This window comes from Pseudorca crassidens, chromosome X, assembly GCF_039906515.1.
Source record: "Pseudorca crassidens isolate mPseCra1 chromosome X, mPseCra1.hap1, whole genome shotgun sequence".
Classification (NCBI taxonomy): Eukaryota; Metazoa; Chordata; class Mammalia; order Artiodactyla; family Delphinidae; genus Pseudorca; species Pseudorca crassidens.
The window spans coordinates 133,060,540-133,075,954 of NC_090317.1; the positions used below are offsets into that span (position 1 = coordinate 133,060,540).

The following is a 15,415-nucleotide window of genomic DNA, read 5'->3' on the forward strand; positions in this document are numbered from 1 at the left end:
CCTGTGGGGGGCGGAGCAGCCTCCCTGCTCTCCACCCATCAGATACCAGCTGTGACAGTAAAAGCGTCCCTAGGCATCGCCAAGTGTCTCTGGGGGAGTACAATTGTCTCTGGTTGCGAACTACAGCCAGAGAGAGAGAGAGAGAGATGATGGAAGATGATAGACGATTGACATGTGGGCAGATGGACAGGATAGATACACAGATAGATGATAGATAATAGGTAGGTTAATTACAGTTATAATATATAGATGAGAGAGAGAGAGAGAGAGAGAGGGAGAAAGAGAGATGATGGAAGATGATAGATGATTGACATGTGGATAGATGGACAGGATAGATACACAGATAGATGATAGATAATCGATAGGTTAATTACAGTTATAATATATAGATAAGAGAGAGAGAGAGAGAGAGGTTGATTGGTAAATGGAAGATAGAATCTCTGATGCTAAGTCAGCGTTTCTCAGCCTCAGCACTACTGACATCTGGGGCTGGGTGGCTCTGATGTGAGGCGTCCTGTGCCCTGTGGGGCGTGAAGCAGCGTCCCAGGTCTCCACCCGCCAGGTGCCAGGAGCACCCCCTCCCCACTTGTGACAGCTTGACAATTGTGTCTCTGTTTTGACGCCCGCTGAGAGGAGGAGGGGATTTCTTTGGCCCAGAGGGGAAGAGGGGTTAACAAGCTACAGTCAGGTTGGGGGAGGGGGCGTGGATCACGGCACGTCCTCGCCGGGTTGCGGAGAAAGTGAGCACCTTCAAGGCCAAGTCGAAACCCAGACACTGCGCAGGCGGATTCCTTCAGCCCCATCCCTGAACGCACCATCTCATGATGCTTTCCCGCTGGTGAAGAATCCTAGGAATTCCGAAATCTACCCAAGCCCCAGGAGGACGGGAAATAACGCCACGCGGTTGGTACACTTGGGAGAAGTTAGCAGCGCCTCCCACCCACCCACCCACCCACGCTGGTCCCCCCCAGGCTGTGTTTCACTCCGAGCTCGCCCCCCCTCCCATCTTTTGCTTCCCTGGGTCAGCCCTGGACCGGCAGCGGTATCAGCATCCCCTGAGAAATTCTGAGAAATGCGCGTTCTCAGGTCTCCCGAACATCAGGAAACTGAGTCTCTCATACGTACCCTGTGTTAACAAGCCCCCCCCCTTCCCCGCCCCATCCACCCTCAAGGTTGACAACCGCGGTTCTGATTGCCGGCATTTGGGCTTTGTGGGGAGGGACCGGCGGCAGCCTGAGGGGCTAGAGAGGGTGGGAAGAAGTTGCACCCAGACAGGAGCTGGGGGGAACTGCAGAGATGTTTAAAGAGAAGGCTCAGGACGCCCGAGCAGGTTGCCTCGCCTCCCAGCACCCAGTTCCGTAGACGCGCCCCCAGCCCCTGCCCCCACACTCGCCCACCCGGTCCTTCCAGCTCTGCCTTGGAGGCCGGAAAGCAGGACAGAGGGCCGTCAGCCACAGGCAGTCCTCCCAGATGCCTGGGCAAAGGTTAGGTCCGTTTTGAAACCCAGAGCAGGCATCCTGCCGTGGGCGCTGCCGGTGCCTCTGGGGGAGGGGGAGGGTCTCCAGGAAGCCAGGAGGGTGGGCACCTGGTGAGCCGTGGGCGCCGTCAGCGGAAGGCGGTCTCTTCTCGGGGTGCCGCACGAAGGAGGTTTGCCCGTGGCGAAGGTGACCCTGCCTTCTCCCTGGGAGCCATTCAGAGAAATTGAGTCGTTGGTACGTCGGTTGCAACATTGTTGGAAAGTTACAGGGCGCTGCGGCGGACATAGTTCAAGCCCAGGAGCCAGAGGAAGATGCCAGCCAACTGCGTCACCTGCCACGTTTTTGTGACAAAGATCCTGTGAATTACCTTGAAAGATAAGTGCGAGAAGGAGAGAAAAGATGTCTGCAGTATGTATACGTCCATATATGTGTGCGTCCCAGCTGCAATGATAGATGCGTTTGTGTTTCTTTTTTAATTTTTTGGCCACGCGGCATGTGGGATCTTAGTTCCCGAGCCAGGGATGGAACCCACGGCCCCCTGTATTGGAAGGGCGCAGTCTTAACCACTGGACTGCCAGGGAAGTCCTTATATATCTGTATTTTATCTGTACACATTAACCTAGCAAGATATAAAGGACCACAACCGCAAGAAAACAGAAAGCAAAGCATTTACGTCACGTGCTACTGGTAACCACTCAACCGCCATTCATTTTTCTGTTATTTGTTTGTAACAGAACTGGATTGGGATGCATAAATCCAGGATATATGCGTCCCAGTTTCAGCGAGGGGCTGTGTGGCCCATTGTGTGTGAGTGAGGAAGGAGGCGGGGTTAGCGGCTGGCTTCTGGAAAGAGGTCTTCACTCTCAAAAGAGGAAATGGCCTTAATTGGGCCTGCAGATATTAGAGGGTGGGGCTGTGATGGCTGGAGCTACAGAGCCATTTTCTGCCAGGAGTGAAACTGGTTAATACCCGGTGAACCATGAGAGAACACCATTAAATCCTCAAATTATCCCCAATCCAGACGCCCTAAACCTCAGTAAGTCCCCTTACAAGATACTGTCTTTATAGTGTTAGCTATTTTGAGATGGACTTTCTGCTACTTCAGCATAAAAGCATCCTAATTTATACCACATGGCAGAAATCCTCAAGCAGTTTGGTCACTGGATTCCCGACACTCTGAAAGACTAGTGAGAAACCCAAAGAACTTTTGCTTATGTAGGTTTTAAAGAAACATATTTTCTGTATTAGAAATTAAAACTGAAAATGTTAGATATTTATCTATAAATATCTGTTTTTTATATTCAAATTTAAAACTGAAATTTTTACATCTTTGTTTATAAGTATCCATATTTTCTGTATTAGAAATTAAAACTGAAATTTTTTTTGCGGTACGTGGGCCTCTCACTGCTGTGGCCTCTCCCGTTGCAGAGCACAGGCTCCAGACACGCAGGCCCAGCGGCCATGGCTCACGGGCCCAGCTGCTCTGTGGCATGTGGGATCTTCCCGGACCGGGGCACGAACCCGTGTCCCCTGCATCGGCAGGCAGATTCTCAACCACTGCGCCACCAGGGAAGCCCCTAAAACTGAAAAATTTTGATATTTATTCATTTAATAAGTTTAAAGATAACAATAATAAACCCATTCCATTTTGTATAAATAACATATTTTTACAGAAAAATAAATTTATTTTCCCAAACAAAAACTGGGGGAGAGGGAAAGAGTAGCATTAATTTACACACTTGTACATCTCCTTCATATCTCGCTTAATAGAAGATGACTAATTTCTCATATTTACTTCTACATTTGTTCTGTTGCAATAATAGTTTAGGTTGAAATGGGTAAAGAAAATCTGGCCTCCCCCAGATGGGTAGTTAGAAAAGAGGGGAATATTTTAATAGGGTTTTCACACAATTGACATTCTTCTTTGATGCTACACCAAAACTTGATAATTGGTAGTTTCTTTAAGGTTCCATGATTTCAGCATGGAATCTGGATACCAATCAATGAATTCTGTACTCTATAAAGTTAGAATCCACAGCTTTATCTTGAACTTCAGACGGATCCTTTATCCACTTAGGATCTTGCAATATCATGCATGGGTCATCTGGAGGTGTTCCAAATGTTGGTACATTTTATTTCATAATATATATTTTAAAACCTCACATTTGTTCATATCTCTATTAATCTCATCACATAAAGGTCTTTAGCTAAAATAACAAGAGGAAACACCTCCTCTGTAATGTGAAGTTTGTGGCCTAAATAAGAAATTCTGGACTTCCCTGGTGGCGCAGTGGTTGAGAATCCGCCTGCCAATGCAGGGGACACGGGTTCGAGCCCTGGCCCAGGAAGATCCCCCATGCCGCGGAGCAACGAAGCCCGTGCGTCACAACTACTGAGTCTGTGCTCTAGAGCCTGCGAGCCACAACCACTGAGTCTGCGTGCTGCAACTACTGAAGCCCGCAAGCCTAGAGCCCCGGCTCTGCAACAAGAAAAGCCACTGCAGTGAGAAGCCCGCGCACCTCAATGAAGAGCAGCCCTCGCTCGCCGCAACTAGAGAAAGCCCGCATACCGCAATGAAGACCCAATGCAGCCAAAAATAAAATAAATAATTTTGTTTTAAAAAAAGAAATTCTGCTATGGACTGAATGTGTGTGTCCCCCAAAATCTACATGTTGAAGCCCTGGCCCCCAATGGGATGTGTTAGGAGATGGGCCCCTGGGCAGGTTTGAATGAAGTCATGGGGGTGGGGCCCCCATGATGGCATTAGCGTCCTTAGAAGAAGAAACAGAGGCACCAGAGCTCTCTCTCCACCATGTGAGGACACAGTAAGAAGGCAGCCGTCTATAAATCTGGAAGAGAGCCTCACCGGGAACTAATCTGCCCACCCGGCGATCTCAGACTCCCAGCCTCCAGAACCGTGAAAAGCAAACGTCCGTTGTTGAATCCCCACGGTCTGTGGTGTTCTATTATGGGAGCCTGAGCTGAGACAGATTCATTCATTCTTCCAAGTGTTGACTGAATAAATAGTTACTGAGCACCTACTGCATGCCAGTCACCGCTCTAGTAGTTAGGGACACACCCATGCTTTTATAGATGTACCTCCTGGGGGCGGGGGGGAGGGGAAAACCCGGGCAATAAACAATAGAAAGTTATAGTGCATAAGATGTGGGCAGTGGATACAAGATTAGAGAACAAAAGTTTGGGCAGAGGAGGTGGGTGAGGGAATGTGCAGGGTCGGGGAAAGGGCTGGGACTGCAATGGCCCCATCTCGCTAACTAACTCCCCTTTGGTCTACGGCCGAAGGTGAGCGTCTCAGCTTTGCCCCCAGCCCTCCACCCCAGGGGCAAAATGTTCCATGTTCGTCAGGTCCAAGTGCTGTTTTTATTTTCAGTTGAGGGGAGTTTGGAACGTCGTCTGTGCTTCCACAGACCATTTATCCATCCCCAGCTATTCATAGAGGAGCAGTTATGTTGGACGCATGCCAGTGTGAGAAGGGGTGGCCACGATGCGGAGGGAGATAGCTGCAAGGCACAGAGGTGCACTGCATTTATATTTGGAACTGCGGGGGACATGCCTCCATTAGGAAGATGGGACTCGGGCAGAGGCCAACCCACATCACCGAAGCCCTTTAGTGTCAGGAACCAGAATAGTACGTGGTGGGAAACCAGACGAGCTAATTCTAATCCCTTATGGGTCTGACCTGCAAATAAGGGATCACAGGATGGGGCTGGCCCATGAACGCCTTGACCCTCTTTCTTTCCTTCCCAGGAAATCTCACGAGCCTTTCACCAACAGGCTCAGACAGAAGCTGTGTTAGAAGACGTTGGATTTCTAAAGAAAGCAGAATAGGCAGTGAATAACCCCACCAAGACTAACATTTACGTTAAAAACACCACAGCAGATGGTGACCTTTTCCATGGGACATCCAATGGGAGTCTCTGATTCCCTAGTGTGCGTGGGCTATAGCAATGTGCAAGGTATTGATGATTACCCATTTTTTTTAACCGTGATTTTTAAAAGTGTTAAACTAATTTTAAAGCCATTTCACAAATTTACAATGGCTCGACAAGTAATGGAGCACTCTCGGGGAGACTTCTTTTGTAAATCTCCTGAATTCTATAGTCACTACTTTGACCCTGGAGGGTGCACGGTGGGGACTACAATACACTATACCTGCCCCGTCAACCTTGGAAGTAGTTATACCTTTACTAACAATTTACTGTCAACGACACCCATGTGTATGTGTACATGTGTAAAATATTTAATGTATCTTAAAAGTCTGGTTTTTTTTCATGTCTTCCTACTAAAATAGAACATATGTATATGTCATTGACGTTACTATTACTCAAACTGGTACTTGGTGTTTCTAATCAGAACATCAGTTATTTTTTTCACTTTCTAGATTGCTACTCTTTGATAGATTTAACATTGGCTTGATGATCTAATAAATCATTCTCTGTCTGCCAAATTGAAAATGTTTATTTCTTTCAATTGATTTATATTTTAAAATGTTATATAATTAAGGTTTTTGTGTCATTTCTTCTTTTTTTAATATTCTTTTTCATACTTTTTTCCATGATGGTTTATCACAGGATATTGAATATAGTTCCCTGTGCTCTGCAGTAGGACCTTGCTGTTTATCCATTCTCTATATATAATAGTTTGTATCTGCTAATCCCAAACTCCCAATCCTTCCCTCCCCCATCCCCCCTCCCCCTTGGCAACCACAAGTCTGTTCTCTATGTCTGTGAGTCTCTTTCTGTTTCATAGTTAAGTTCATTTGTGTCATAGAAAATGTTTATTTGTAAAAATAAACAAAATGGAACTCGGTTTAACTGAATTAATTAATATAAAATGACTATGGGCTTTCACAATGTCAGGAGACTTTATAAGATTCTCGGGGATATATGAATTGGAGGACCGCCACTGTTTTGGGAAATTTTCATTAGTAAATTGAGTGAAAACTAATATCCAATACTTCCTCTTTTGTTTACTGAATTTTGAAACTGTTGTGCAGGTTGTTTTAAAAGATTTTTAAGACTATAGACCTAAGAATAATATACTGGAAAAAAATGAAATTTCTGCAGCTCTAAGGCTTAACTCCCTTTAAGTAAAACATCTTTCTATTTTTACAGAATACATATACACATCTTCTCCCTTTACAGAAAAGTCATTAGAATCACAAGACAACACATGGAATTCTGCATCTCATTAATTCTTTTCTCCTGGGGTCCAAGGTCCCGTCTGCATGGAAACGTTATCACATGGAATAAAATCCATGCACCATAGAGTATCCCTTCTGCACAGAACAAAGCCCTGAACACTTTCAGGGGGCCGCCCGGGCAAAATGTGAAACGTAATTCTCTCATGGGCCGGAAGACAGCAGCCTCTGATGGGCTCAAAAAGCAATGATCACCTAGACCCGAATCCTCGCAAAGCTGCAGAACCTCTCACTTTACCCGTCTGCAGGGTAACTACCCACCCTGTGTTTTGAACCAAGAGACCAAGAGATGGGAAAGGGCCCATTTCTGCATGAGCTCTGAGTAGATGCACTGTCGGTGTGTCGGGGTCACCTACACAACAGGCAGAGAACAGATCTCCGGACAACAACCGGACCTGGATTCATGGATGGTCCCTCCACAGAATTCCTAACCACGGGAGTTTGGAGGACCCCAAGAAGCAACAAAAACCATTTCCTGGGAGTAAAACAGGCAAAGTGCTGAAAAAGTCATTTGCAGAGATAATAATACTTTTAAAGTACTGAGACAGGCTGGGACCCGGGACCCTTTGCTGTAGGGCTTGTGCCCGGACAGAGATCTCTTAGACAGCAACACACAGAGAAAATGTACGGGACTAAAAATAACCGCGTGCATGCGCAGTTGGGGCAAATGATGAACAATAAGATACAAAGAGACCAAAAAGCCCACCTGCCACTTCTGAAGAGCCCGGAGCGAAAGCAGAGTCCTGCGCATGCCCCCTGCACACAACACCACCTAAGGGGTGGGCAGCCCACCTAAGCCTCCCCTCCAGCCCGACCCCTGGACCCACCCGTACCCTCAGCCCACTTAAGGAACAAGCTTGCCCCCGCCAGGGAGCGAGCAAACAAGGGAACTTGTTATTTGTTCTCACTCCCCCCCCCGCCCCCGCGCCCCCGCCCCGCGCTGCAGCAGGGGCCCCAATAAAGCCTGGCGTGAATTTCTTGTCTGGCCTCTGATCAATTTCTATTGCTTAAGGAGGCCAAGAACCCTAACTGCTAACAGTACCACCTGCTTTGGGGGCCAAGGTGAAAGCTGCCAGGGTTAGAGATGTGATGGACGCCAAGGGTGTGTCCCCAAAATGTGAAGATTCAAGAAATACGTTGTTAACATAGAAGGCGGCTCTCCAAAGAAAAGTTTGCCCCATCAGAATGGTGGGTTTCAGGAACCACAAGGGCTTTCAGTCTGCCTGGTTTCAGCCTCATCGTCATCGTAAGAAACAGGATCAGAAGACAGCTTTGTGCTCTTTCTACCAAAGAGGCAGCTTTCCAGAACTAATGTCCCCTCGTGAGTTTACGAGTGAAAAGAGGAATCATTTTCTCAGAAACGGTGGCTGAACCGTCGGTTATTTAAGGCTGGTGACTAGCTTCTGATGACTTGCTTTACTATGGTTCTCACTATCTGAGTGGGCTTAATTGGAAAAAAAAAAAATTCAAGCCCCCTGTGAACATGGATTAACGTGTCCTGAAAAGGTTGATGGGTTCAGAGCAGGAATTCGAGGAGAGAATTACACGGTTGGTTACTGCTATTAGAACTTGCGTTCTGAAAAGCTATTGAAAACCAGCAGAACTCATCTGCACCTGCCCCAGGCTCGCAGTTTTACAGATGGGATCCGAAATCTGTCACCTGCGTCACGAGACATTTCAACGTGACACTTGTCAGTGAATGAAAAGGAAGCTCGGTGAGATTTAAGAATGACTATCTCAGGTTAACACAGCCAGAAAACTAACAGAGGGTTTGGATGAATGTGTCCACCTTTGGGGGAGGGTAAATCTGCTTTCGTAAGAAACCAGAGGGTGCAAAGAAAGAGTGAATTCAATAAACAAACAAAATGTTAGAAAACATTTGCTGAAGGTAGAAATGATTCTACTACAGATGATGCCTCCTTGCATTTGAAATGCGTGAGACGTTGGAGACCTTCTCGAACGCGAACCACAAGGAGTTTCGAAGAAACTGATGGATGAGCTCAGATAAAGGAGTCGTCCAAATGTCTGCAAGAAAAAGCCACCAAATCTACACTAAATTATCCGAAAGAAGATAAAAGAACAGATGCACACGCAGATCCTATGAAACGGTCTCAGAAATGAACAAGCTTCGCCGCCGTCGGGAGTAAACATCATTTGAAAGTCAGATTCTATGACGTCGGTAGAAACATATGGTCACTGAGTGAGCTGCACTCCCCCAGATACATGTATGTGTGTAGAAAATGAACTATCACAGAATATTAAATTTATAGTGAATGTGCCATGGAAAGAAAGAAGAAAATCTTGCCAAGGCCACTGAAATGATCATCTGTGCGTGCGGAGTGCTGGATGCCTACGGAATCCAAGCAAAAAACGCTTCCGGAAGAAAATGTCAGAAAGAGCTTTTTTTTCCCCCAGCTTCATTGAGATAATAATTGACACGTAGCATTGCGGAAGTTTAAGGTGTACATTGTGATATATACAATATATATACAATAAGGTGTACATTGTGTATACACTGCAATAGGATTTCCACCCCAGCCTTAGCTAACACCTCCATCCTGTCACATAATTACCATTTCTTTTAGTGGTTAGAATACTTAAAGTCTACTCTCTTAAAAACTTTCACGTATAGAATACAGTATTGTTAGCTAGAGTCACCATGCTGGACATTCGATCCCCAGAACTTAAAGCCTTAAAGAGAGGCTTCCCGAGACAGCATTATTCACATACTTTAATTTAAACAACATTGAACACTAACCGTATCTTCCTCTTGTCATCGGGGTGACGTTTATTCCGCTGTTCTCCAACTGTATGTTTCTTTAGGTGTTCATAATCCATCTTCTTCCACAGGGTACTGAGGACACCATTTCTTCCTTTGGAAGGTGACAGATGCCCTTCTGGTTCTCAAACAACTGCTGGGTCCATCGGAGCTGGGGGCGGGGGGTGGGGGCGACCATCTCAGCCATAAGCCTCCAAGGCCATGCGCCCAAAGGATGCACAACGGAGTAGAAAGGGCTTTCCTGGATACATGCAAAGCTACGTAGCTTCATGACTTTTTGACCCTTTCACCGCTGTCTCATGGTTATACGTGCAAAATATAGAAAAGAGAACACAACCAACAAGGCCGATTTTTTTTTTCTCTTACATGTATTTTAAATGAGGAAAAGTTGCCCATGACAGTTACAGAAAAGGGATGGAGTTACCTTTCAAAATGCTTAACTTCCATTTATGCACATCTGTGTGTAAATCTGTGTGTGTACATACACACACTTTTGAACAACAGTTAAATTATGTTTAGCGGGCATGTTTAGCGGGCATCCTCACTTACGGGGAAGCTTAACAAGATTTGGGAAGAGTCCTAGGACATTCATAGTAAAATAGGAAATACAGTCTTCAAATGGCTCAAATCTTTGTAAATCCAGGACGGGAAGGCATGCAATTCTGAGCCGTCTCATCAGGACCTTTAGTTTTAAGTTCTTTTCCATTTTGGGGAAGCTCTTGCAAACGCCTTCTGCTTCCAACTTCTCTTTGCAGACCCAGCTCTCAATCCTGAAGGGTGAGCTCAAGGCATAAATATTTGGAATGTTAACGTGTCCTCTTTATGAGGTCCAGATTCTAGCGGGCTGGCTTCCTCTTTGGTTCTAATATTTAAACTCTAAAATTCTATCAGCATTCATCTCAGTTGAATCAAACTCTACTAATCTGCCCAAACCATCCTTTTCCCTCTCCCCTAAAGCATTACTAAAATAGAACCAAACAGCTAGTATGCGTTTTAGATATTTGAGGATAGAAGATCATCTCGTCCAGTAAAAAGAAAAGTATAAACCAGGGAAGGCACTGCCGTCGCCTTAAGAACTGGTACCCACAGAGGATCAAAGACCAAAAATAATACGAAAAGCCACAACATCTGCAAATCTCTATTTCTACCCCACGTTCTCCAAAAAAATGTAGAAACTGGACTATTTCACAGGAAAAAAGCACCCCATGATCACTTCCCCGAGACGGTTTCCACATCAGCGATTTTGCACTTAAATTTCCCAAATCCAGCCTCATCCTCTGCAGGTGACAATACTCTTGGGAGCTGACATAACGTTCAAATTCTGCCGTTAGTGTCGGGAATCACTCATTCCCGATTCACGGGCGGTGGTGAACAGGTCTGGATTCCTGACATAACTAAGGAACTTATGGCATCAGTCAATCTTCTCACCCCAGCTTGTTGGAAACCCAAACAGCAGTCTGTCTGCATCTTTTAGAAGCCGATGGCATTCCCGCCCAAGACCCCGGTGCTACCCTGCTGCCCCTGTGCTTTGTGACCACGTCGATGGCCTGAGGTCACACCAGGAGGTAGTTTCGGAGTTCATCCCAGAGCTGGACTCTCTGTCCGGATTCACGATGGAACCAACAGACCAAGCAGTCAGTTTACAACCCAAGGCCCAGCTGTCTACCTGATGATGATCGATGTGTCTGAGGAATTAGGAGTTCTTGGTTAGGTAGCACGTCTATTGCAAACAGGAGGGAAAACCCTTCAGGGCAGCTGCTTAAGCCCAGAAGGAAAGGAACACGGCACGGGAGTGATGAGGGTGGTTCTTGTCTGGGTGGAGCCTTTATCTCAAAGCAAAGGGTGGATTTTGAAGGCCTCAGATGTTTTCTGGTTCTGTAAGGAAAGATTGGACGCAAGATGTCATAGCCAGCAAAAAAAGAAAAAAAAAAACTCTACAGATTGATCTCAAAGCCCTGCTATCTTTTCTGCTGCTTTCTATCTGTTCAGGTTTAGAACATTTTAAGTGAATCGAGGAACTCTATCTTTTGGGTGACCACTCCTAGTTGTAGAAATCCCCCTTTGGGGGATGCGGCCGAATTAGTCTTCATAACCTCTAAACGGGGAGTGACTATTACGTCCATCTGACGAAATAAAGGCAAAGTGTGAGGCTCACACGGTCCCCTTGAGCGCATGGACCTCTGTCGCCATGGTAGAGGCCCCCATCCCCATCACTGCCCCTACAAGACACACAAGCTCCAGGACTGGGCTGCACACAGACGCACAGGTTGTGCGTTGCTCCTAACCCCTGCAGAGCTGGCCAATGTACGTGCCCGCCATCCTTCGGGAGAGAGTGGGCATTCCCTGGCCACATGGTGGGCATCAACACCGGACCACAGAGGGAAGGTCAAGCTGCCATATTTCTTAGACGGTTTACGGGTTTTGCACCCAGCAAGGATCGGTCCTGCACACTGTGGGAGGGGTGCCCGAATGATGTCACAGCACGTCTTGACTCTCTGAGCTCGCTAACTTTCACAGAACCTCAGCCAAGTTTGGTCCCTTCGTGGACCTGGTGAAGTTATCATTAAACGATAATTGAGGAAGCAGACAGAATTTTTTTTTTTGGAGTGTAGTTGCTTTATAATATGTTGTATTAGTCTCTACTGTACAGCAAAGTAAGTCAGCTGGACGTGTATTTTATCCAGTCCCGAAAAAGGCAGGAGAGAGCTTCAAGACAGGACACTGCTTTAACCAGAAAGGGCCTCCGCCTCATATAGACGGGAAGGGTATGAACCAGAAAGAACAAAAGCTGCCCCTGCTGCAGAAATTCAAATAGGGGGAGGCGAGTGGCCGCGAAGTTGTAGCAGGTGCCAAAAAACCCAGGATACGTCGTAATACTTGAATGCAGTGTTTTTTAAAAAAAAATCATAATGAAAGCCCAGAAAAGCCCACTGTGAGCATAGTATCAAAACGTGAAATAAACGTGGGCTCCAGTCTTGCCTCTCTTGCCTCTCGCTGCAGTAAAACTTTACTGACATAAACAGGCAGCAAGCCGGCAGGCTGTAGTTTGCCATTTTGTTATTTTTTTAAAAAAATATGGCACTAAAATAGTATTGATCTTGGTGACTTCGCTCGTTGGGGCTCCCTCCACCCCCTTACGTTTGCGCCTGAGATGATGCCTCACTTTCCTTGCCCATTTTCAGCCCTGAGCTCCCGGGGTCACAAGTGCTTACAGAGTTTGGCCGAAGATGCAAGCGAAATTAATGCACAGTGTCTCTGTAATGATAAGGCATGTTGCCCGGAAAGTAACGTTGTTCTTCATAATCTGTTTCCCCACCCTCCCCGCAAACTTTCAGGGTCCGGGGTTACGTACACCAAGGCTCGCCCCGGCCAGGGGGTTGCGCAGTACCATCCACCCACCAGCAGAGGGAGGCCAAGGGTAGGTTTTGGGTTTTTGAATTCGCCCAAATCCTTAAAAAAATACTCCTGGAATAGGCTTTTGTTTCATAGCTTCCTTCCTGGAGGTGGAGGCCCCCTGGCAAAACACAGACAGATTCAGACATGGTTGGTCTCAGGACCAAACCTTGGGAGACCCCGAGTTAACATCTGAGCTGCTGTTTCTGCAATAAAGCATTCCCCTCTCCACCCACCCCCTGCCCATCTTCCCTTTAGCGATGTCTTTAGGGCTTTCACGATTCAGCGACAGGATCTCTGCTCCCAAGGACGGCTACCCACCCGTCCTTGGGCGTGTAATTCTTCAAACCCGGAAGCCTGGACCCAAAGGTGAAGCAGAAAGTCCCAGCACGCCCCCAGCCCTGGCCCCAACCCATTTCCCCTGGGGTCTGTGCACCTTTCGACAGAAAGGTTTGCAATTTAGTCCTTCTGTGGTTTTCTTTTGGGAGAAGGGTCCAAACACTGCAGACTCCACCCAAATATCTTTGCCGACTCCCTTGTGATTGAAAGTTCACTGAAAACAAAAGCAAGTTACTTATGTAAGGTCTGTGGCAGTGAAACCAAATCTTACAGATGAGAAAACCTTTTCAAAAGCATCTCTCAAGTCCCCCGTGGGTCCGTAATAAAGGCCCAGCTTTAACATCCCTTCATTATGCAAGGGGGTCTACACTGGACTGTATCAGAAATAACATTACCAGTGAAGGACCCCAGAAAGTATTTTTTAATTCAAAATATGTTATCACTTATTGAGTGTGACACTTGAACACAGCTCACACAGGTGCATCGCGGGTGACTGCTTTCAACCCTATTTGCAATATTTTTAAACACATTGCCTTGTTAAACAAAAGCAGACACAAAACCTTTTACTCACGAAATCAAAGTATGCATTTTGCATGAACTTTTTTGATAGATTGTATTCAAAAGGATTTAGCCTTTCATTACCTAAGTTACATAAATTAAGTAACGTATATCTGTCAAAGAATTTTATAACATAATATAGCCAATATTCCGTAATACCTGTAAATGGAGTATAACTCTTAAAACTTGTGAAACACTATATTGTACACCTGTAACATATAATATTGTACAGCAAATATACTTCAATTAAAAAAAATGTATAACAAGAAGAGATCTTAAAAGCCATCATTTAGGTGTGGTTTCAAATCAGCTCTAAAGGCCTATGTTAAAAAAACAAAACAAAACTACTTCAAGGACTTTTTGAAAAGTAATAAATTCTAAATAAAATGAAACATTTTTCATCTTAAGAACAAATTTCCTAGATACAGATGATTCGTGGGAAGACGTGCCAGTGTGTCTATTGGACCTAAGTTGTTTTGGTTGTTATTTTATTAAAGTAATTTTTTAAGTGAAATATAGTCGAGGTACAATATTCTATTCGTTTCATGCGTGCAACAGAGCGATTCCACATTTTTATAGGTTGTATTCCATTAAAGTTACTACAAAATATTGGCTCTATTCCCTATGCTGTACAACATATCCTTGTTGCTTATTTATTTTATACACAGCAGTTTGTATCTCTTAATCTCTTTGCCCCATCTTGCCCCTCCCCCCTTCCCTCTCCCCACTGGGACCCACTAGTTTGTTCTCTGTATCTGTGAGTCTGCTTCTGTTTTGTTACATTTATTCATATACTTATCAGGTTTTTACACTTAGGGAAGATAAAATTGGGAGGGAAACTTGCCATTCGTCCTGCAACAATTCCACCTCCTGTTGTACTGGAAATAGCGGGCCGTTGCCCCCACCAGGGTCACCAGCACCCCGCACAGGATAGGAGACACGATTTTTGCTATCCTGTTGCCTGCAGGAACCCAGAAAAGTAAGATGGTCTGTGAAAAACACAGCCAGCCGGAACTCCGCTGGTTGTAAATAACTCTGCAATCACATCCCCGGCCCTCCCCACCCTCCTATTCACACAAGAAGCCTGAGGAAGTGATTCTGCTTTCAGGAGAGCTTACCAACCAGTCTTACCGGACTGGGGCACCCAACAGTTTTGCGCAGAAGACAGGCTTGATATGTTTTTTCATGTATTTGTGAATTTGGATGAATCTGTAGCTTTGGGGACATAGAATGTTCACTCATGCAAAAAAATTTTTTTTAACCAAAAAGTGCCTGATAGCCCGATCCTCAAATCACGCTGGGGCTCTGAACACAACCATAGAGCAAACATCAATGCTTTAAGGGAAGCTTAGGTATTCCTGCACAAAACCCAAGGTATGGAAGCTTGATGGGACAAAAATCAACACTTCCCCAGAAGAACAAATCGTTGCTTCCATCTAAAATAACCACCCATGTCCTACATCAGATCCAGGCAAGTGCCCGGCGTGTCGTAGGGGACAGATGAGTGGCCATGCCGTGGATGTGGCTCCCGTGATGCTTGGAAGAGCATTACCACGGCGCCCAGGGATCTATCCCTCCCTTGTGCTGCTGTCTCACCCTGTCCCCTGCTGGACCCCGCTCTCCAGGGCTCCCCACCCCCCATGCACA

The 15,415-nt window shown here is 45.9% G+C and overlaps 1 protein-coding gene across 11 annotated transcripts in view; it reads right to left on the minus strand.

Moving 5' to 3' along the window:
- Positions 1–9,149: 9,149 nt before the first annotated feature.
- LOC137217199 (glycoprotein Xg-like) overlaps positions 9,150–15,415 on the minus strand; it is a 29,850-nt gene continuing 23,584 nt past the window's right edge. For 5 of the 11 annotated variants that reach the window (XM_067723795.1, XM_067723790.1, XM_067723788.1 and 2 more), the window contains 2 exons: positions 14,613–14,729; positions 11,360–13,424 (listed from right to left, as the gene is read on the minus strand). In XM_067723795.1, coding sequence (XP_067579896.1) covers positions 13,147–13,424; positions 14,613–14,729 — 395 coding nt within the window. In that variant the 3' untranslated portion in view covers positions 11,360–13,146. The other 6 variants (XM_067723794.1, XM_067723792.1, XM_067723791.1 and 3 more) reach the window with 5 other exon arrangements.